General features: G+C 35.9%; 2 protein-coding genes across 3 annotated transcripts in view; both read right to left on the bottom strand.

Moving 5' to 3' along the window:
- Nucleotides 1-25,389, bottom strand: part of LOC120333357 (deoxyribose-phosphate aldolase-like) — a 128,111-nt gene that overhangs the window by 6,492 nt on the left and 96,230 nt on the right. The gene's annotated exons all lie outside the window — the stretch shown is intronic.
- On the bottom strand, nucleotides 2,907-14,594 carry LOC144424593 (uncharacterized). Its single transcript, XM_078114026.1, has 7 exons — nucleotides 14,323-14,594; nucleotides 13,065-13,204; nucleotides 12,279-12,409; nucleotides 11,583-11,699; nucleotides 11,036-11,188; nucleotides 7,968-8,088; nucleotides 2,907-6,391 (listed from the first exon to the last, which is right to left on the bottom strand). The coding sequence occupies exons 3-7, from the start codon at nucleotides 12,375-12,377 to the stop codon at nucleotides 6,072-6,074; spliced, it is 810 nt and encodes a 269-aa protein (XP_077970152.1). The 5' UTR covers nucleotides 12,378-12,409; nucleotides 13,065-13,204; nucleotides 14,323-14,594; the 3' UTR covers nucleotides 2,907-6,071.

Genomic DNA, 25,389 nt, shown 5'->3' on the forward strand with positions numbered 1-25,389 from the left:
ATAAATTCGTCTTAGATTCTCCATCTTCAATATCAAAGGGTTTTCTTTCGAAAATTGCAGCCAGGCTTTTGAAATATAGATAATTTACTGATATAGAAGAGAGTATGTATCGGATGCTGCTGATACCTTGAAATAGACCAGAGGTTGGTAAGGTATTTGAACCACAGCCAAAAATTTTGCCCACCCAGACTGGCGGCCATGCAAGTGTGACGTAAAAAGTTACATTTTATAAATAATATTTACAGTGTTATAGAAGGAAAAGTCGAAAACAATAAGTCACTTGTTAAAACTAAATTTAATCGCAATCTCAACCAATTCCTTGATCAATTTTTTAGCTGAAACATCCAAATCCGGTTTTACCTTTGTTGTGGTAGCATCGGGCGGGCCAGATTTAAGTACACAACGTGCCGGTTTTGGCCCGTGGGCCGTAGTTTGCCCATGCCAGATTTTAGACTCTACAAGACAACTTATACAAATCCCGTGAATTCCAAACATGAGCCACAAGTTATATTTGAATATCCAAATCATCCAAATCTTGTGACTAAAGTAAGACATCGATAATTAGGCTTATTTCATGGATTGGCTGTGCTGTGGGAACGCGTTATTACTGCTATCATGGGTGGAAAATACTTAAAGGATAAACCCGCAAACGAAAATTCCAACTGCCAATGGTTAAGTTCGTCAATTTAACCCTTTCTCGTGTATTATGCCGACTTATCTCTGCTCGTAAATCAACCTTCCTAACGCAAAGTGAAAAATCATGTTTTTAACGACACGGGATTTGGATTTTCTTGATGGCTACAGAACAAATATTGAAACTCGCGCTGCGCATTACGTTCATTTAGAACGATATAACGAACACTAAACATATGCAATAACAACATCATAAACTTAGTTAAGTATTCCCGCGGCAGAAAAAAATGCGATATAAACGCTATTTTAGATACCGTAAATCGCGATCATTTCGATTTTCGTTTGCACAGCTCACATTATGCTCAGTTACCGACGAAAACAATACCGTACGCACTGAAGATGAAAAATACTGTTGATTTCGCGCTTATACGAGACATGTTAAAATTACGGGCAGGATTTTATTACGCATCATGATCCAACTATTCTAATATAACTTCACATATACCTAAATAAAGTTGTATTTCTTCGGATTGTTGGGGTAAAAGCGGTATGAAATTAAAGTATAGTCGCGTGCTTACAATTCTGATGACATACCATTTTATTACCGGTCGTGGATTGTAAATTTTCCGCCACAGAAAAATCAATATCAGCTGGAAGCCAGCTCTTTTATTAACAAGTGTTGTGATTCTGGTGTCGGTTTTAGAGTCCAAAGCAAAAAATTTTTAGAGCCATGGTATGGGGATTTCGACGAAATATGGAAGAAACTACGACAGATTACTCACTAATGAAGTGTTATTCACCCGGGTACACAAAATACGAATGATATACGAGGGTTTACAGCTATAGTCTGTGTTGAATATACAAACTCTACACCAGTGGTTCCCAAACTTTTTTCTTAGCGTCCCCAATTTTAATAAAATAAAAGACTACCGATACTCGCGACCCCAAAACCAGAAATGTTCAGCCACTTCAAAAATCAGTATATTCAATCTAATTATTTCAATGGGAACAATGTGCCTGTATATCGGCTTCAAATGGACGTGGGCGGTGAACATTAGCCCAAAAATATATGAGCGAGTCCGGCAATGCGCGGGAAAAACGTGGAATCCTCAGAAGATTTGATAATACACCAAAACGCACAAAATCCACGCTGTTGAAATCTCTGAGATTAGAATTACGAAGATTCTTTGGTGAAACATAGACAAACTTGATGAAACGTGGAAGATTGTATGGAAGCGTGCGATACTTCGGAAATAGTAAGATTGCTTCTAAATATATATAAGTTTAAAATCTTATTTGTTATATTCCAACAGTGTCTTTTTTTATTTTCACATGTTACAGATTGCTCCATTAATAATTCAGAAGTAAAACAGAGCATGCAGGTAAAATAGCAAAAACCGAGTGCGAGCCACATCTTATTAGGTGCCTTTTATTATGCTAGAATTTATTGTTGTTTGCGTTTGACTGTTTGGAAGGCTTCGGAATGTATGAAACGTCCAAATACGATAATATTGCAAAAGAAAATGCGGAGGCGATGTGGACAAAAAACACGTAACCCACTCGTAGATTTTAGACATGTGTGCGAATTAACAGAGCGCTTTCGCAACTAATCGAAACCCAAAGTGATTGATTACTCGGCCAAGACATCACCTGGCAAACTATACCATACTTGTCGAACACCCAAGTAAGTGCCAATTCCCAAATAAAGCAACTTTGCTTAGTATAACCAAGCGCCTACACTGGTACAAAATAACAAACCGACATGATTTCTCGACGCTTGAAAAAAGCTGTTTCTCGGACCCGCGTGTGGGACCTCTGGTTACTCATGAATTAAAAGATAGAACTAAGGTCAACTACTCATTCGGATGTAAAATGATCAAAAAAGCTTTAAAATGAAAAAAAACTAATGACGAACACGCGAAAAAATAATAAGTAGCGGAGACATATACCGAAAATTCTATGGCAAAGTTATTCGCAAATTTCTGAACACAACTATAGACATAGAATCAACGGGAATTTATTAATTCATTGATTGGCTGTATTGTGAGAACGCGTTATTACGGCTATCGCGGGTGGACAAGACATCGAATACAATTAAAGAATAAATCCGCAAACCTAAATTCCGACTGCCAATGGTTAAGTTCGTCAATTTGACCCTTTCTCGTGTATTATGCCGACTTATCTTCGCTCTTAAATCAACCTTCCTAACATGTTTTTAACGACTTCCGATGTTGGGATTTCGATGTTGCTACAAAATAAATATTGAAACTCGCGCTGTGCATTACGTTTATTCAGGTTTCGGAACGATATAATGAACACTAAACATAATAAATAATAACATCATAAATTTAGTTTTAGTATTCTCACGGCAGATAAAAATGAAATTTAAAAGCTATTTCAGATACGGTAAATCGCAAACATTTCGCATGTCCACAGCCCGCTTCATGCTCAGTTACCGACGAAAACGGTACGCACGCACTGGAGATGAAAAATACTGTTGATTTCACGCTTATACGAGCGCTGTTAAAATGAATTTAATAGGCATCATGATGAAATAAAATCCAACCATCCTAATATAACTTCAATTCTACCTGAATAAAATTGTATTCTTTGGGGTTGTTGGGGTAAAAGCGGTATAAATTGAAGTATAGTCGAGTGCTTACAATACTGATGAAATGACATTTTATTACCGGTCGTAGATTGTAAATTTTTTTTAACAAGTGCTATGATTGTGGTATCGGTTTTAGAGTCCAATGTAAACGAATTTCAGAGCTGTGGTATGTGAATTTCGACAAGGAATTGAAAGAAACTAGAACAGATTGCTCACTAATGTAGTGTTATTCACCTTAGTACACAGAAAACGATTGGTATACGAAGGTTTACAGCTATGGTATGGGTCGAATATACTCTACACCAGATCTATTTAAGTATTTTCGCCAAAGGTGAAAATTATCGGAGTCCGGTCATTTAAAAAAATATATTTCAACTATGTAAACAAAATTTCAAATGCATCGTTTGATTTCGAAAATATAACTAAAAACTGACAAATATCATGCAAAGCGTGAAGAATTTATTTTCAAAAATATTCATAACGAATAAATTTATCCTTTAAACATAAAAACGCCTAGAAATAGCTGTCGCTCAAACACGCGAATATAACCGTAGCCTACAATTTCAAGAAATAAATGTTTGCCACTGAAAACTAAATCTAAAACAAAAATCTAAAAGTTTTGAAGCTTGCCTTCTTGGGGTCAGTGCAAGTCTTTTAATGCAACTTGGCGATCACAGAATAATAATTTTTACGTATTAAACGTTGTACATTCGTGTTTTTAGTTTTTTGCGTCGCTGGAAAATTCGCCGTAGGAAATCTCGCCACATGAAATTTCGATGCAAAAACAAGTATTTGAGTAGACCAGTATTTGTGATAAAAAAAAAGTTAGATTTATAGGGTTAGGGCGATTTTCCGAATGCGGCGAATTTTCCCAAACCCGTTTTTTGTGTAATATGGGTAAACTGGCACATGTATTTCCACGTTTCTTAAATCTTTTTAGAAGTTTTGCGGTTTTTCCAATCGTTTTCATTGTTTTGTGGATGTTGTGTATCGGATAATCAAAATAAACCTAAACCTTATAAACGTGTTTACAATCCTTTATATGATGGGGCTTCGGAAGACTTCAGAACTGAGCATATATACCGTCAAGTTGGTCGTACAACAGACGGACAGACAATGTGCTCTGGTTATGGATACTAGGCAATCGCTATTGATAAATACTGACGTGGTGCGTAAAATTGCTCGACCGACATTTCTTTATGAAGCCAAACAAAGTGAATGTTATCCATTTCTGTGAAATCGGCGTACCATTTTCGATTTTACGAATTGACCATCATTTAAATTTCTTGGTCTAACCAAATAAGATACTTTGAATGATTTTCCGTGCAGAATTAATAAAAAAATCAGATTGCCGAAAAAGCCGCCCAAAAAGTTTAAAGTCAAATGCGATCTGAAGGAACATTAAATTCGACACTTTGTTGTCATTGCGCCATCCACTTCTAGGTTTCAAAACCGAGGATTATCTGTCAAAGAATGAAACTCACAGCGTGATCAGTTTACATTACAACTACCGGTAGATTCATATGCATGTAATGACGAACTTGGGAATTATTTCGAGAATTATTGTTTCAAGTACACGCTCCAACAATGTATGACTAAACTAGATTTAACGCACATCTCAATGCAGGATAGTATCGGTACGGCACATGAACCCTGTTATAACATTTATTGTCCGGTTCTTCTGCTCTTAATTCATCTTATAGCAGGAGTCTCAAACTCGCGGCCTGGGGGCCATTTGCGCACCGCGGGACGATAGATTGTGGTCCCCGCCTCAGTATGAAAGTTAAATGTTAGTGCGTCACTTAGCTCAGTTCGCATGATTGGCGATGAATACATTTGAAATAAGTTCATTTACGTCACAATCACTAATTACAGTATTATTATCTTTTCAATTTAGTCTATTATAGTATTGTTATGTTCAGTTATTTTTCAATTTAGTCTCTCTCGTCTCAATTTGGCCATTTATGTTTTCAACTTGTTTTGTGTTTGTAGAAATTTGAAAAGATTTGAATTTTTTTAAACTACGGTAAGCTTTCATTGTGGAAAACCTGATGCGGCCCGGATCCACCCAGACTCTGCCTGCAGTGGCCCTGGGTAAATTTGATTTTGAGAGTCCTGTCTTATCGATATAACATCAGATTCAAAATGATTTTGCCTAAAATAAATCCGTCTTAGATTCTCCATCTTCAATATCAAAGGGTTTTCTTTCGGAAATTGCAGCCGGGCTTTTGAAATATAGATAATTCACTGATATAGAAGAGAGTATGTATCGGATGCTGCTGATACCTTGATTTAGACCAGAGGTTGGAAAGGTATTTGAACCACAGCCAAAAATTTTGCCCATCCAGACTGGCGGCCATGCAAGTGTGACGTAAAAAGTTACATTTTATAAACAATATTTGCAGTGCTATAGAAGGAAAAGTCGAAAACAAGAAGCCACTTGCTGAAACTAAATTTAATCGCAATATCAATCGATTCCTTGGTCAATTTTTTAGCTGAAACATCCAAATTCGGTTTTACCTTGGTTGTGGCAGCATCGGGCGGGCCAGATTCAAGTAGACAACGGGCTGGTTTTGGCCTGTGGGTCGTAGTTCGCCCATGCCAGATTTTAGACTACAAGACAACCTATACAAATCCTGTGAATTCCAAACATGAGCCACAAGTTATATATGAATTTCCAAATCACGTTTGCCTCTTAATATAACAGCAAACATCGGCCTCAGCGCTGCTATGTCGATCACTTTGGTTTAAATTACATTCTACAAGTCTATAAATTATTATTTCATCATAAAATATCAACTAATCTCACACACTAAGAATCGAGATGTTACGATCTTCCCCTAAAACTGCCTCTCTTAGGTTCAGTCACAAAGTTTTGGGGGTTCCTAATTGGCACGTTATAAAACAAGGGTGCTGCAGTAGCAGGTCTACAAATCAACACTCCTTTGCCCTTTTCTGGGCCAGTTTTTACGAGCCCTTTTCTTTTTTGGTTCGCAGTTTTTGGTCTTTGTCGAATTGTTGCATGTTTTTCTGCTATCATCATTTTGTGCTGGCGACGTACTGATTCCTTGGTGTCTTTGTCTGCTAGTGGGCCAATCCACGGTGCTGGATTACGATAAGAAGGTGTGGGATACTCACTCACTGTACCTGTAATAAATATACATATATTTACGAGGTTGTGTTCTCTACTAATATTATTAGAGGAGAGCCATGGGCCATAACATAGATTTTTCAATCTTTTTGGTGTAGCAGAATACCAGAGGCTTAGGAACCCTATGAAATTGATTACAGCTCAGGTAAAGCCTTTGCAACGCAAAGAATTAAAATTACTTGCATGTACCAGATTTTAAACTAAATTAAAAATCCGTTTCGAGAGCCTCACACCATGAAAGACCAGCCGCGGGCCACAAGATTTTTCCTTTCAGGTCACATTTGGCCCGCATGTTGCACACCCCTGATGTAAAATATGTCAATCTAAAAAATGTGAAATGGCAATCTCACACCTGTAGGTCTTTAATGGAACACAAGCAAAACACAAATTTTATATGGATATATTGTACCAGCGTATGTGTTCATATTTAAATAACATATGACTCTCAAACAAGACGGTAGGATTGTCGAACTAATACAGACTATCGAATTGGAATGGAAACTTGTGGAACCCATCGTCTGTACTGGTAAAATCCCAGCATATCCGTGGAAATCGCTGACCTAAACGGTTAAAAAATAGGTTGAACATACATTCAGTTCGGTTTTGCATCACATCCCAATGTGCTTCTAATTCAATCTGCCGTTATCAGGGGTGTAGCTTAGAGGGAATGTTTCGAGGGTCAGATCCCCCTCCCTTTTTTTGAAATGTAAAAAAAAGAAACATTTTTCTGTATCACACAGCATTGTTTCAGAGCTTGAAACACTTTTTAGATCCTCAACACACTTAAAAAACCACAATTTCCTGCCTCTGTTCGCACCCGCTAGCTTTTATGGTCCAACTTGGCAAATTCCAGAAACCCTTTTTGAAATTTCCTGGCTTCGATTTTGACTCAGAAAGTTGGAAATAACGAAATACAAACAGCCCAGTACTGGAGTGTACTGCTACTATTTTACTTGCAAATCCCAGAATCAGTGGGACACTACCCGAATCATACTCTCAAATTATTAGATAACTGACTTCACAACAAATGTATCCCCATACTACAGAGTAAAATATTTTGTCAATTAGAGAAATATTCTTTCGACTTTGTGAGCCTGTTACTGACTTTTCCATTTTGAAAATTCCCGTCTACGTCCCTGGTTGTTATCATATTACCCCAGCATGTCACGACTGGTCGAAGTTTTATAAAAAAGCACTGCTATAAAGTGACTTGAACCTTTGATTCTGACTCGGAAAAGTTTGAAATAAGAAATACAACGAGCTAACTTCACAGACCTTGCAGCCTTGACTGCAGAATTGAAATTTACTGCTAAAAGTCAGACTTTCAAATCCACAGAATCAGTCGGACTTTTCCAGAGTCTTAGCTAAAAATTTGTTGGTTTGTTAGGTCAAAGTTTTCACTTTGAAGTAATGGAACGATACATTTGTCGTGGAGTCATTTTTCAAATAAATTGGGAGCATGAGAAATATTCTGTGGACTTTGTTAGTCTGTTACGACTTTTTCATTTCAAGCAATCTTACTACCAACCACCATCAATAATCAAAGTAAAAAAAAGTTCAAACATTTAAAACCTTGTCTTGGAGAAGCACATTGTTTTTCATTGACTTTTTTCAGCCATTTCTGAAAGCATTCTTCATTTTTCCTTCTTCTTTCATCCTCTTTCTGTTTCCTTTCAAGTTTTTTTCTCCTTTCCTTTAAAATAAATAACATCCACAAATCCTGTTACCCGCAAAGCAAAGAGGTTGATTTTCAAAGAAAAAGCAAGTTGGTCACATTATTATTTCTTTGTAACAAATTTTAATAAACATTTTTGAAATTTTAACACTTGCTTTTTTATCTTAAAAATCTGAAAAAACATTGATTACAAGTTTAAGTAATGGCAAATCATTTTTGCAGTATATGGGACAGTAAAACAATATTATTGATGATTTTTTAAGAAGCACCTGGAGTCAGGATATATATTGTCAAACTTCAGTATCTCCTCGAAAGCCATCCTGAAATCATTTTTTTAAAATCCATTTATTCATACGTCTTGGCAGATTGCAATTTTAAGACAGGAGCAGGCTATAAGCTACCACAGTTAAAACCAAAGTAGCAATGTCACATTTTTCAGAAATGAATTGTTTTTGATATTGTGTCATTCTGGACCAGGGAGCATTATTTGATCTTGGTTTCAAAGCTTAATCAGTTTTAGTTTTGATTCTAGGTAGAGCCTAATGTCCATTTTTGGCTGTACAGATACCAATACACAAAAATTTGATTTTAAGAGCAGGTTCTATTTTGTATTGAACTCGCTACTATGATTTCCCCCATTTCACAAAGTGTATATATAGGGTGTCCATAAAGTCTTAAAAAATTTTGAAAATTGCCAAGGAAATTTATCGATATCATATATTGTTTTGGCCCTCACAGATGCATTAAATGAAGTAAAAAAACTTGAACAATTACTGATTGAAAAACAACAAACCTGGTTAAGAATTAAGATATATTGAGAACTGACCATAACAAAATTGAAATTGTAAAGGAACTTTATCGTATGTCAATGTGTAAGCTGCATGGCATATGGCACACATAAATCTAATACATAACATTTGAAACACCAAATATGCGGTGACGCACATAACCCAATTGCTGTGGTCGTGAGAACAGGTCTGTTTTATGGGGCAACAGAATAAAAAATTCAAAATAACAGGGAACCAAGGTCATCAGAAAAATATTGCTACCATTGTATATGTGAAGTCGACAGTTTAACCTGTTTCAGACGCCCAATCGAGCCCAATTTTGAATACATTTTTATTAATGTCATACGACCCCCAAAATTTACCCAATATACAATAATTATATACCATTGGAAAGGTATTTTAGAGTACTATACGCTAGATGTCACTGGAGGACCGTAAACTAAAACACCTCTTTCAAGAGGTCTCTCGTAACGTCAAAAAATAACAAAAATATTTACACTCTCTCATTCTATCAGCTGTTGGACGTCTACAGCTATTGTAAAGCTGAAATGTGACTATACAGTTGACTGCACATTGGTTTTCTCTTTCATATGGTACTAATCGCTTTTTCATAGCGCGCGTTGTTTAAGCGTTTTGGAAATTTTCCGTTTGAGAAGTCACCACATCGAATCAGGCCAGGCTAAGCTTGATAGATCGATCGGTTGTTTGTTTGTGCTTTATCGCGTTGAAAGCTTTTGTGAGTCATAATAAAACATTTATTATGAATCATAAAAGCTTATAATCGTCAGACAAGGAGAATTTGCGAGATAAAACGCCTAACTTTTTTTCGGTGAGGCAGCTGCGATCAAACGACTCGATATTTTTATAACTTCCTGACGTTGTGAGATGTCCACTCTCCTATGTTATGTAGCATATAAAATGACCTTCAAAATAAGACCTTATCATACTAGCTTTTGTTATTGGTTAGCGCGCAACGCCAAGGTTTATGGAATCATTTTCTTGTTGTGCGACGTTTTTATATCGCAGCGGGAAGTACACGCGTGATATGTAAGCGAAATTTTATCACTTCTAAATGTCATATAAGGTTCATTCTCATATCGTTGTGTGGGGAATAAGATTTCCTTTCAAGCAAGACCATAACAAACATTCCAGACCTCATGGTATACACACAGCATTGCAAAACGTCTGAAATTTCGCGCATGCGTCAAACCGGGAGGATTAGGTTAAGTTGAAATTCGAATATAATCCGCAATGCGCTGAAAACTTATAACAACCATTTTTAATATTATATGTAGCAATAGTTATCATATTAAATTGTCTTGGGGAAACATACCGAGACTTTATGAATTGAGAGGCTTCAAATATCGATCAAAAACAGGTTTTCTGATTATCATGATATTCCAAGAACAGCTTCGGTTTGAATCCAACCACTATGTAAGAGTAATTAAAATACTTAAGTTGAAGACAGCATTGTGTACACCAGAGATCTGGCCCACTCGTGCCAGTAGAAATTATGAATATAGTTTTTATTGATATAAATTTGCGTTGAAATTTTGATAAAAATAACGAATCATTGGCTAAAATTAAACCATAATTGCCAATGTATTATCTGCGTCTAAAGCTAATGTGCTATTGTTGTGCATTAGTTGTTATGCTAGGTATTTGTAAATAAACTTGTTTTTTATTCATATTGAGATTCGCGTTTATTATGTGTAACTGGCCCACTCAGGAAAGTGTAGACCAGGGGCGAGCAAGGTTTTTGGACTAAAGTTTTCCCATCTAGACTGGCAAGCCATGTAAATGTGACATAAGAGTTACAATTCATGTATTTGTACATAAGCAAAAATGGAAACCGATAAGCCTTGTGCCAAAACTGAATTTAATCGCAATTTCAACGAATTCCTCGAGCTATTTTTTCAGCTTGAACATCAAACTTTGGTGTTTAGTTTGGCTAAGACAAGTTTATTTTTTCCAACCAGTAAAAAACATTCATAAATATAAAGAAAAATGATATTTACATTACTGGGAAGGGAAGGCGCAGGGAACCAATACCGGTTATCGAGCTGCGACACCCGTATGGCAGCATCAGGTGGGTCAGACTGAATTACCATACCGGCCAGACGTGGCCTGTGGGCCGTAGTTTGCGCAGCTGTCGACACTGTTAGTCTAAGACTTACCTTCCCTTTTTGCTCTTTTTCAATTTCATTTCTCTTTTCCACCCATCTCTCGTACGCTTGTTTCGATTTTCTCTCAATTTCTCGTTTTTCTTGAACTTTCATTTCTTCCTTCAACATTTGTTCACGCTTGTCAATTTTCGTCTGTAACTTCATCTGAAAATAGTTAAGTTTGTTTCTTAAATATTTCTTCGTTTAATTTACTTTCTTTACTACATAGGTGAAAAAAGGGCGCTCTAGAAGTGTATGTACCGATATGAAGGTAACTAATTTTGTTCGATTACTTTATATCAAGTTGTGTAAAGGGACTGAAACCTATGGTCAGGAGGTATATTCACTTGGCTAACACAGACAGTCGTAATAGAACTAAAATAAGGAAAATCGGAATAAAACTATGACCGAACCCTAATCTGGTACACACACTACGGAGGTACTCTCATTTTTAGCGTCCAATGCATAAAACAGCATATTTGCAGAATTCAGAAAAACATAGCATGTTTGAATCCAACACTAAGTCACTAACTCCGAAGTTTCAACGTTTATAATTCACCTTCAATAACTTTTCTTCACACCACTGCTGATGTTTTAATTCAGCTCTTTTCTTTAAATCTTCCTTTTCCATTCTATTTCTTTCCTCTCTTTCTTTTTCTTCTTTTTCAACTTGTCTCTATAAACACAAATAACTGCATCGTTAAAGCCAAACCAGCGTTGGATACAAGGATCTACACCTTAAATTATATGTCAAGTCGGTCCAAGCACTCAAGTTATTCTTGGATGCTGCGATTGCTTAGTGCAGTGTTTCCCAACCTTTTAAAGTGCTCCTGGCCCTCTTCCGAAGGCCACCCACAACAATTTATCGTACTTTCAATAAGTAACAGTATTTTGGATTCTAGGTGGACACAAGATTTACACTGGTATCGACGTGGCCTATTTCAGTTGAATTGTTATGTAAATTAGTGGATGATCAGTTTTGTGGAAACAATATGTAGCGTCGCAAAAAACTAAATCATATTTCACCAGCAAATTTTGAAATGAGATATTTATCCAGACTCAAAATAAGTCTATCAGTAGGTGTTCTAGATCATTTTGTCAAAACAACGAACTTTCGTAGTTTTACAAAGATGACTGACGTCTGGTCAATTACACTGTCACAACAAGCATTCATTTGAATATCAAAAGTATAACAAACTCCCTCAAACAAGAAACAACGTTAACTGAAAAACCATGGCTTGAATTGCATACATACCTGTATTTTTATGTCTTCTCTCTCCTGTTGTAACTTTTTGATCAACCAATCTTCCCAAACACTCAAATCTTTTTTGTCACCATCTTGTGGCATTTTCATTAATTCAATAGTGTTGTCATGAGAATTACGATCTAAATGATAATCAATTGAGAAATTGAATAGTATGAAATGGATTTCTATATTAGCCTGTGGCATGAAAAAGAAGTGCATTAGCAAACAAGGACCCAATTTTCATAACTCCCAGCCTGTGGTACGATAGAGCTTTTCATGTGGTACGCAAGCGACTTTGATTTATTGAAACAATTAAGATTTGAGTTGGCTAACGCTTCATACTGTATGTATTCCCTTAGCAACGCCCATAGTGCTACTGCTACCAATCCTTATCTTTGGAGATCGCCCATGTCCACTACTGCCAACTTAATACAAAACGAGACGGGTATATTTACCCGTTTATACTCCCATAGCGCATTAATTGTGCCATTGTTCTCTGCCATTTGTGGCAATTTATGGAATATTCGAATTAATTTTTTATATGATTGAATGGCAAATCCCAATTTAGACCATGGAACAGGTCATCAATTAGAAATAAGAATAAAGAAATTCAATGTAACCGTATATTATAAGTAATAACTAATAAGCATGCTTTAACAAACCCTTAATATCAATTAGTTAGCTGAGCAATAACAAATGATAACTAAATTATAGTATTAGTATGTGGAATTGTATAAATAGCAGAACGCATATATCGTTGGCAAGTTTCTCAGGCAAATAACAAAACCATCCTACCCTTCAATGGCGAAGTTCGTCGAATTCTTCGTTCCCTTTTCAGTGGAGAAGATGAGGGACCTGGCGCTGACGTCGGGACAAGATTTTTGGGTTTGTATGGTTGATATCTCGTAGTTGATGCATACTTAGGTGGTGGAATCCTACAGAACAAAGTTGTTGTCATAAGAAACAAATTAAATATAATAACCGTAATACTGGCGCACCATGCATAAAGGTATAAGTTTCAGAATTCCATTTGAAGTAAATTTGATAATGAGCAATGAGGTAAAATGCATGTCATGTCCAACAGTAAGGCAAGAATATCCTGTCATTTGGTTCAATAAAACCAACACTCCATGTGTCTCACAAACAGAGGGTATATGCCACGACGGCAAAGACGACGTTTTTAGATTGCGCTTCTTTGTAGTTTTTTGCCCAACCTCATTTTACTGTAATTTTACCGATATTGAGGGACATCTATGTCCAGATGTCCCCGAAAGGAGAGGTGTTTGTTTGTTCATTGACAAAATAGGATTCTCTGAAACGAGACAATGTCTCTTGATCTGTGAAGTGTGCCGTACTGTCCTAAGACTGTAAGAGATAACCGCAAATATCTTTTACATCATCTCTAGATATCTCATGGTAATGTGTTTTGAGTAGCAAGTGACTATCACTACAGCACTATATATAAATATAGTCACACCCCTTTTTTAGGAAATCTATAGTAAGATGCATTATCCATGACATTACAGCATTACGCATTAGGTTGACAGACATTGCAGCATTGGATTGAATTGTAAAGATGTTACTAAACATCACTGCAGCACTGGCAGACTGAATACCTAGCTGGTTCAATGTGTATTAAATAACTGTGTACCGGTAACACAACTTGAATTAAATCATGACAATAAAGAGGTAAAGTGATTGCTGACAATTGAAATCCAACTCATACCTGCATACGGTACCGGTACCAGACCCGTAACGCCAGAAGACCAAAAATTCTGTAAACTGGCTTATTTTATACAATTCAACAATTTATAAAATACCGGTACTGCTACCATAAATGGAAAAACATACAGCAATGATACCGTATACTACCGTATTTGCCTGCTATAATTGAATCATTCTAATAACAGGAATATGGTACGGTACTGGTATGGCAGTATGGGTGAATACCGGTACCGGTATGGATGGGGATTTGCAGATTTGTCGGTATGTACCCATTACTGCATTATAAAAAATGGGAATCTACAGAACAGAATCGAGAAATATAACTCACTTCGAAGATGCTGTGAATGATGATGACTTGAATGAGTTGGAAGGTGATTTAAAACTTACTGACGATCGAAATTGTGGACTAGATTCGTTGTCAGAACTTTCAAATGAGTCGGAGTACGCACCTTCTCCCCTACGTAGCCTACTGGAGACAGAAGATCATATGTATCATCTAAATCCTCACGATTCATACTTCAACTAAAAATTCCAACTTTTCAGCCGTAGACTGCATTCAAAAAATATTCTGAAGCCGCGACCAGGAAGCGAATCGATTCTTTAAAACGAAAAGTAAATATTATGATGCGCTTCATGAATTGGCTGTAGCGACAATAAATTTCCATGGCGGTTGTTCGACTCGGGAAGATAAACTCGGTGGTCGCCACGGAAAAATCATAAATCATAGAAAAATCAACTGAAAAATTTATAGCAACTAAAAATGGTGAAATGGACTTATCCAGCCAATAGGGCCGGGTGGTTTTTTAAACCTACCAGAACCATTATATTGAGCTTATCGGGTTTCCTCTCCCCCGAGATAAATATGAAAATTACATATACGGGGTGAATACGGAAATTCTCCTCGTCATACAGCCACATCAACTGATATTGTTTTAACAACACTTGTGAATTGTTGACCAATTTATTCAAATTACGTCGCAGTATAGTACACTAGACATTTAACATTTTACACTCCCAGCGTCCTAATGTCATTGGTGCGTCAAAATCGGATGCGATTACCGAAGCCACTTTGGAAGGGGCATTGTGATTGTAGTGGTAGAGTTTTTAAATTAAAGGCAATTCAGTCTGATTTCAGTTCAGTTATTTTTGTGCAACATTCAACTAGCTCACTGCCGGGCAATGAACAATTGTCAAACACCCAATTTAACGACGAATGAGAATCGTTTAATGAATATACGCAAGCACTGTCGCAGGTAAAAGATATCGGGTCTGAAAACCTCATGCTCGCCACACACGTAGAATGAAAATTTGATTGGTAAAATGGAAAGATTTCGTCTTTTCACAAATAACTAACGAACATAAATATTGAATTTTTTTCCTATTTTCACGTGTTTTGTTTATGTACGTATAGTAAGTACTTCGTATAAATAAACTATGGTTATCTCGACTGACTATACTTTTTTGTTTCGTGACAATGGACTCGGCCTTTGAAACTTTATTCAGCCGACGATATAGCCTACATAGTAGGCCCACATACATTTTCGCCATAGAGGTGTTCCAAAATCGATATTATTAATTTATGAAAATGCTCGGATTATCATGGAATCTCTTTTGAGGAGCGTTCAATTGTATCTCAAACAGATCAATATAGATAGCGAATATTGATCAAATTAGGGATTCTTTATAGATTTGATTTTTACATTAAGCCAATTCCATTATAGATGGCTGTCGTACTGATTTCACGTTATTTTTGTGATAGAAGTCGCGAGTAGCTCTGAGATGTCTTTAAGCAGAGACACCTACAATGCTGGTACGGTGTAAAGCAGGATTGGGCAAGGTTTATGAATCGGGAGCCAAAAGTTTTGCTCACCTAGACTGGCGGGCCATGTAAGTGTGACGTAAAAGTTACAATTTATGAACAATATTCACAGTTCTATTTAATGCAAGAGTCTTGCTGCACACTTACAGAAATATATTTCTTCAACGTTTCGACGACTAACGTCTGACCAAGGTCAGACTTCCTCAGACAAGCATAGTTGTAAAATGATTGCCTGATGAAGTCTGACTTTGGTGATTGTTTGGTTATTGACTTTGTGAATAAAACGGTTATGTTTAAAGGCTTATGGTATGCTTTTAAATAACGAATCTTTTTTAAATAAGACGATTTTTCATACATTTCCATTTTTTTCCATGCGCGAAATTTCCTAGAACCGGAATTTACTAATTTATTTGCGATATCCGAGACATAAAAATTCTTCATGGTCATCCTGGCAAGATGGTATCAAACTGTCGAAACAGATTCAAAATTCGGCTAGTCCCGAAGTATGTGAACCAAGATGGCAGACACCGGAACATAGTATGTGTACCAATTTAGGGTTATGCCATAATTTTAGATACAAATACTACGAAAGTCACTTGTCTAGTCCCCGAACTCGTAATAGAACTAAAATAGGGAAAATTGGAATAAAATTATGGCCTGACCCCAATCTGGTACACATACTGCGTTCCGGTGTCCTTCATCTTGGTTCACATACATCGGGAGTACCAAAATTGGATATTGATAAAACATAACGATCGACCAGCCAACAGTTCTGTAGAATCTCATCCGATTTGTTGAAGGTTTTTACACCCCTTGAAACACCACTTGAACGTGAGAACTTACGTTCGAGAGAACATGGGTAGAATTCTTGTGTGGATTATCGGGAAAATTATGAAGCCCGCACTTCACCAATTTCTGAGAGGGATATAAATTCAGTGATTCTGTCAGTAATGTTTAATTTAAAGTATAGTCCATTTAAACGGGCGTCGTTGAAATCACGAGTGAGATATATATTGTAAGTACAGTAAGTGTAGCTGTTTTCTAGTATTAATACATTGTCGGGACGACCACAGTGGTCATACATGCATATATATATATAGCTTACGTAGAAAGTCCCCGCCACGAAATTAATAATTATCCCCTTTAGAGTAATGAATGCAGATTGCGCTTAGAGTTCTAATTTTCAAATCATATCTAACCCTAACTAGACAATAACTTTTTTTAAAACGTGGAGGGTTTTTTTTTTTCAAATATCACATTTTTGCATCAGTGGCGAGGGCATTGTACAAAAGATCCCTTGTTTTTCAATTCAATTTTTCAGAGATTAAAAATATATGAATTGAATGATATTACGTTAATTTTTGCCAGTAATGTTTGAAGTGTAGTTCATGTCAACGGGTGTCGTGGTAATAACGAGTTAGATATATATTATTAGTACAGCGAAAATAGGGTAACTTTGTTTTCTAGCACTGATACATTTTCGGAAGACCGCAGTGGTCATATTTTGGAGATTTTGTAGAAATATCCCGCTAAAACACACACCCCCGCCAGAGCTCGGACTAAAAAATAGTAATCATTCAGATATAGTTAGGAATACTGATCGCGCATGAAGTTCTAATTTTTGAATCTTTTCTAACACTAACAAGACAATTACAAATTTTTTATTTCAAAATATCGCGGTGTTTTTCGCAAATCTCTCATATATGCTGTAGTAGCGGGGCCTTCTACAAAACATCCCATATTTTTTCAATTCAATTATCAGTGATTAAAAAAGATATAAATTGAGTGATATTATTTGAAGTTCCTTAAGTAATGTTCGAAGTACAGTTTGAGTCAAAAGCCTTCGTGGAAATAACAAGTTAAATATTATTAGCATAGCGTAAATAAGATACATTTGTATTTAAACACTGCTTTACTTCAGTCACACTGATGAGTGCGATTTGGTATTTTATTGTATTTGTATGTCAAGTCTTCATTTCACTTTTAATACGATTGTGTGGTCCACACCAGACTGGAAAATATTTCTTGAATTTATGTAATATGTGTTACCAAGCTACATTTTATGGTAAACATTCGTATTTATGTATTACGCTGGGAATGCCTTTGCCTCTAGGTGTTATATTATATATACAGTGTATACATAAAAGTAACATATCCAAATTCTGCACACACTGAAGTCTAAACTGCAACTAAAAAATATTAGCACGCCTTTAAGTGATGGAATTCTATTTTGAATGCTACTCAGTTTTTCTATTTTCCATCTTATCGTTTGCCCATTGATAATAATGCCGTGATCGAGAATAAATTCAGCGCAACCGGTGTTAGCAAAACGTAATTTGCCAACGTTTCAAATTTCTCCACAGAAAAAACTTCATCACGTTATGATATAGACATGACACTCGCATATATCCATTTTATATAAAAGGCAGAGAAAAGAAAATAATAACCAAGGCGTAAAATCGAATCCAAAAACATGATACCATATCTCAGTAAATATCAAAGTTCAAACAAACATAAGGACCTAAGTGATTCAAGAGTCTTGCTGCACACTTACACAAATATATTTTTGTAACTTTGGAACTATGTATGTCTGAAGAAGTCTGACCTTGGTCACACGAAACGTTACAGAAATACATTTGTGTTAGTGTGCAGCAAGACTCTTGAATCGCTTAGGATAGTTATCTTTACTCTTGCTACAGCATCCTTGCAATATATGCATACGGATCCGCCGGCACAAAAGCATAGAAGAAGGATAAGAAGTTAGTCTCGCATAAACCAAACCATTAGCGCAAGGAAACATAAGGACTATCTAAAATTCTAAACACTCATGCGGGAACAGAGTCGTTTCTTTATCATTCATCGAACTCTTCTTCTCTTTGTTTATGTGTTTATTTGCCCGCCGTGATTTTCATCTCGTTCCACCTTGCGTAATTAGTACAAGAACATGGTTTTGCCGTGTGGAAAATTAATGAAAAATTAAAATTAGACGAAATCATAATTTCTAGGCCGCGAAAACGTTTATTGTCTCCTGAAAGTAAAATGATTGAAAAGTAAATATGTATCTATTTCGCTTTTTAATATTTGCGTTCACGAAATCCTGTGATCGATCATGAAGGTTCTGCTCATGTTTAGTATACCAGCATAAGTAAAATTTGTTCAACCCCAATGGCACGTACGGCGTTTCACAAAAGTAATGAATAAATGCCGATTAAAATTCATAGGAACACACACGGATCTTTAACTATACTTGTAAATTGTAAAGAAATTAGTATAGTAGTCGGTGTGAAAAGTGATTTTTATTTCAAAATGAGCAACTGCAAAGCAACTAAGCGATAACGACAATGCACTAAAACTATCCAAATGTATACTCGGTCTACAATAACTTGATTTTAGTGTTAATTCATTTTTTGGGGAGGGAATTTTCTCGCGAGCAAGCCAGCGCACTCGCTCAGAAATAAATATGTGATCTTTGTGTAACGTTACGGGCGACTAAGGTACCATGACCTACATGAACTCTAAATAATTAAAGTGTAGGATTGCGAGTTGGTTATTACAGAATTCAAATATTCAGACTTCATTTCTAGAAAATACCTCCACGGCATTCAACCAAAAAAATAAAAATGGCTGCCTGGTTCTTACCATTGTAATTTTTTTACAAAACATCAACACGTCGCTCAAGAGGGATTTAAAGTAATCCAATTTTATCTCAGTAGCTAGTGACTTGTTTACCATACCAAGCAATTTATTGTCAGAAACCAACCAATTGTAGATTGTCATGCTGTGTGACATAAAGGTATCCCAAAATATATTAAACGTTTGGCGTCTGAAATTCGCTTTTCCGTGGACTGAAGCGAATTATGTTTTAATGACACTTTGTTGCTTTGAGCCTTTCAAAAATGCATGTTTCACTATATTTTATCGGCTATCGGTTATTTCATTTAAAATGTACTCCTATAGTGTGTGTACCAGGTTAGGGTTAGGCCATAATTTTATTCCGATTTTTCCCATTTTAGGTATATTACTAGTTTGGGGACTGTCTGTGTTAAGCAAGTGAATGTAGCCCCTTTCCATAGACTTCAATTTCTTTCAATACACAATTTGATGTAAAATGGATACATATCATATATGATACTCATTAGTAATATTTTAACCGTAAAGAAAAGATTAAAAACGGTAAACGAGTAGATTTTTTAATGCGTGATAAGGGCGCAAGATTAAAAAAGTGATATATAATATATATGCAAAACATTATTTAGTAGACTACCGCTACTTGTATGGTTTTGTTAGATGATTAGGTCTTTTCTTCGGCGAACCTTACTCTGGACAAGCACAACTGTTATTTATAAGCGATGTCGCTGTTGTGCCATCTAATACGCCATAGTCATTGTGGCATCTCGGCATTTATGTTGTTCTTACTTTGTATGATTGTCTCAAGTACACGTTTTAATACTCAATATTTATTATCGCATCCCGTAGTTTATTTTTAAACTTTTTTTTTGTATGATCGAGTCTAATCAAGCTAAGGTATTATTCCATGTTCATTGTGGCATACGTAGTTTATTTCGTATTCTTTTTGTTATTCTTGTTTTTAATGATTGTGTTTAAATGAGTGAATGTTTTAATATTGTGTTATTCCTTTGCTATATTTGCTGCTCCAATTCAGCTGCAAGGTACCGTGACTATATGACTCTTTTAGTATTTCGCAACCTCGTCAACTGCAAAAAGCCGATATTTGTTTTTGTAATTTGTTACATGCCTTTTATTTATTACATATCGTGTATTGGTTTTGCACGACGAAATATCTGAATCTATTCAAGACAAATTTATCACCACGACAACAGCCTAAAGCCACCAAACAACGCGTTCTTAAGTATGAATACTCTTAATGTAAACTCACTTCGACACCTGATTTATGGCGAGAATTATTTGTATCGATGACCCTGTTGACTTGGAGTATCCATCGATGTTGTTTCAGTTTGTTATTTTTATGAGAACTACTTCCCTTTATGTGGTCAATGCAAAGATAGTCAACTCTTATTGAGAGTACTCTTGACGCGATATGTTATTTTGAGAGTGTCGGTAAGGTATATGCACGGTGCTGCACCTCTTGTATTTCCTATTAATCTATTACTAAATATGCATATAGATTTCGTCAAGTTTCAGACGGTCTTTGTTACTGAAATGAAACTTTTAAAATCGCCTATGTTCCGAAATACTGATTGGCAAGGCAGAATAGCTATTGAGTTTGACATGCTCACTCCTAGCAGGACTAGATTAGCCCGTCAAATTAGCTCGTGTTCAGAGCAACAATGAAAAGGGGATAGCGCAGAAATTTTTCTGGTTGGTGTTGGTCAGACATCGGCCCGGTTAAAATGAAGTCTTCATGCCGACGGATAATATATTTTGTAGTTCATCGTTTTCTATATTTTAAATGACACGTATACGGCACCAAAGCTTGTGCTTAGAGTGCTTACAGCCTTTGAATGACAGGATCCGGTAGCGTGTATGACCCAATATCTAAACGACCATTCATTGAATCACGGTGCACTTATACATTGGCCTAAGCAGAATAAAGCGTGTCTTTTGTCTCTGTAAAGCGCAATGTTGAGTAGTGTTATAAGTGTATATATCTCTGCTAGTAGCTATAGGAAACATGTATTTTATCAACTCATCTGCGGAATATTTTTGACGTTTTGTACCGGGTAATCATTGTGGATTACGTTGAGGCTTTAGGTTTGCTGAAGAGTTCAGAAACAAGATGGATTTGATTTTGAGTTTGGTCAAAAGATACCAGTGTTCAATGGATTGCATTATATTCCGATAAACGTACTACTTTGCAATGTTGCTAATCTATGAAAATTCAGTTGCAAAAACCTCTTAGTTTTTGCTATATAAACAATCGAAATAAAAGGAAAGGGTGAATTTTTATGCAGATAATCAGTTTGGCGCTAAATCATTGTAAACAAAAAGCCCTGGAATAAACGAATATTCACATCATACAGAGTCCGATAAAGTTACTACTTTGCAAAAGCTCAATTCTATGTAAACTCAGTTGTAAAGTATCATAAATGTACAATACCTGCAGAATTAAAAGTCGAGTTGAGCCTGGGCACGCTCGTTGCTTTGAATGAGACCAAAGCTAGTATCAGTTTTTATTTGTTAAATGAACTCTACCATGCACTATGTAGTCAACATGCAGGATTATTAGTAAATTGCTACCAAAATAAGAACGACTGAAAAATGGGTTGCTCAACAAACCTATAATTATCATTACCAAAGATTTATTGAAGTGTACTAGGGCAGGGCTACTCAACTATTTTCACCAAAGGTCCGTTTAAAAAACTTCAAAATTACTGGGGTCCGGACATTACACAGAAAATTTATTTCCTTGAATAGACGAAACTTCGAATGCAATATTAAATTAAATACAAGAGCAATGAATGGCTCACAAATATGAACACAAATGTTGCATATCGGTAGCTGTGTATTTAAATCGTATCAAAGTCATCTAAAACTTTAAAACGATGCTTATATTGCAAAAATATACAAGCAGACGCGGTCCAAATTGAATGGTCGAAAGGTCCGGATTCGGACCGCGGTCCGCCAGTTGAGTAGCCCTGTACTAGGGTATTGTGTACTGAACTGCGCATCTTTTCTCCTTGTTTATTTTCTACTTATCCAAGTTTGTAAGTTACCTTTAAGCGTAATTAGGACAATTTTGGCTAAATAAATATATGGCTATAAAAGGAAAAGTTGCTCTTCTTAGATAATCAGGCTGGCGCTAAATCACAATAAACGAAAAGCCCAGAAATGAACGAATGTTCACAACACACAAAGTTGGAATGTCCAGTAATATATCCCTATCTAATTCAAGTTCTGTGATACGCGCTCTTATTTTTTTCTTGAATTTGAATTTGTGTTTTACAGAATGAGCCCCAAATAACAGAACCTATTAATTCCTTATTTACTTCTACCACCAAAATGCAAAAAATAATTTTGGTTTCGCTTGAACTTCTTTCTGTATGTGTATGGGTATACCCATAAGTTTCAGTAATCTTAGACGCCTCAGTAATCTATGTATTCTATTAGGAACGAATAAGAAATTTGTGGGTTGCATTTATGGGGAGCCCGCTGTATTTTATCGTTTTGACGAAAAGGATATTGCCTCCAGTATGATATTTTAGAATTGATGTTTCCCACAAGTTCTGGTAAGTATACTTACCAGATAAATATAAAATAAAAGTACTTTGTTGGCACTACCGAATTATGTGTACGTGGTTAGGGTTCGGCCATAATTTTATTCCGACTTTCCTTATTTTAGTTCTATTACGAGTTCGGAGATTGTTTGTGTTAGCCAAGTGAATATACCCCCTGTCCATAGACTGCCCATTAGGTTACCTCCATATTGTTCACATACTTCTGGAGCGCCCTTTTGTTTATTTATCTCGGTATTTCGGCTCCCCATAGTACATGTAATATGTTATCGTTTTATTTGTGCGATGAAAGTTGTAAGAATAAGCCCAAATCGTAAAATCAAGGACGGAAGCATGTTAGTGGAATAACACAAAAAGAGATTTTCACAGACAATGAACATTTCCTATGTACGAGTCGTTACTAAAGACTCCAGCATAGACGGAATACCGCGTAAAATCATTTTCATTGTTTGTGCGTAGACTAATTATTCGTTGACAATTTGAATTCATTTAGGTTAAATGAGGCGCGGATGTAAACAGTGAAAAGCGAGATACAATTTCCTTGTTTGAAACTAATTAAATCTTAAGACATACTATTGAAAATTCTGTTGTGAATCAATGGAATTTTAACATCATTGATATAGTATAATTTCAAGGCTCTTCCTAAACACAATCGCGTTATAACGATGTTTAGCTTATTGAGCCAGGAATATGTACATATAAATATACACAGATACAGACAGGGATACAGGATGCTTAAATGAGAGTTAGCGTAACTGATATTCATTTATAATGTTGAAAAATACATCAGAACTAAATTGACTAATTTGCCATCAATATGCATTATCGCATATAATATGTATTATCTTGGTGTGGGGGGCAAACTCGTGCTAAATAACATTCTGTGTGCGATAATAAACTGTTCCAATTTTGGATTCGTACCGATGGAGGTCGAAAGTATAAATAACACAAAATTACGATATACGAGTAAACGATCGCCACACACCAATTGTTATTTTCAAGCCAATGATCAAACAGTCGAACACCGATTTTGATTAAAGAAGTGAAATATATATTTATGACGTTTTTTAATAAACGTTCCCATATCGTTCTGAAAAACTTTTATTCATATCCATAAATTTTGAAGCAACGGAGTCGAAACTGTTGTCAATTTTTGTTCATTTGATAAAAAATTTCATTTGTCGGAGTTGAGAGTTTAATTTTCTCAATGAATGGATCTTTGTTATTATAATCGAGAGTATGGGATTAGAAAAAACATTCCCTAAATTTATTAATAAGAATGAATTTTTTGAAAAGAGTAATATTGCGATAGCGCTGCTGGTTAGATGAGTCGGCGACAGATTTTAAAATGTGAAAATAACAAACAGAATTCCGATTTTTTATTTTTAATTCCCAAAACTGATGCAGTTCAATGCAAATTCAACGCTCCAAAATCGCAGTTGTAATGATCGCCAAGGAAGCCATATTAAGGTAATTTCGTCAATAACAACATTTATTAGGATTGAAGTTAGCGAGCATTTTTTTTCAAGGACAACGGTTACTACTTAACGACTCGGAATTTTTATTTTCTTGACGGCTACGAAACAAATATTGAAACTCGCGCTGCGCATTATGTTCATTCAGATTTTAGAATAAATAAAGGCATCATAAATTAGCTTTAGTAGCCCCGCGACAGGTGAAATAACGTCATCTAAACGCTTTTTCAGATGCCGTAAATCGCAAACATTTCGCATGTCCATAGCTCACATTATGCACAGTTACCGACGTAAACGATCCGGTACGCACTGAAGATGAAAATTACTGTTGATTTTGCGATTACACGAGTCCTTTTAAAATTACCGGCAGGATTTTATTACGCATCAAGATGAAATAAAATCCAACTATTCTAATAAAACTTCAATTCTACCTGAATAAAGTTGTATTTCTTGGGATTGTTGGGGTAAAAGTGGTATGAATTAAAGTATAGTCGCGTGCTCTTAATTCTAATGGCATGGCATTTTATTACCGGCCGTGGATACGAATTTTTCCCCCACAGAATATTAATGTCAGTTGGAAGCCAGCTCTTTTTAACAAGTGTTGTGATTGTGGTGTCGGTTCTAGAGTCCGATGCGAAAGAATTTCAAAGCTGTGGTGTGGGAATTTCGACGAAAAATTTGAAGAAACTAGCACAGCATGCTCACTAATGCAGTGGTATTCAACACGGTACACAGAAAACAAATGATATACAAGGGTTTACGAGCTATGGTCTGGATCGAATATACTCTACACTACAGTCAGTTTTGTGTTTTGAAACAGATGCAGTTCACGTTCGACATTGGAATCCATAAGTACAGTGTTTGTTTTTTCAAGAATTATGCGAGTT

The sequence above is a fragment of the Styela clava genome, chromosome 6 (assembly GCF_964204865.1).
Source record: "Styela clava chromosome 6, kaStyClav1.hap1.2, whole genome shotgun sequence".
In the NCBI taxonomy this organism is placed as follows: domain Eukaryota; kingdom Metazoa; phylum Chordata; class Ascidiacea; order Stolidobranchia; family Styelidae; genus Styela; species Styela clava.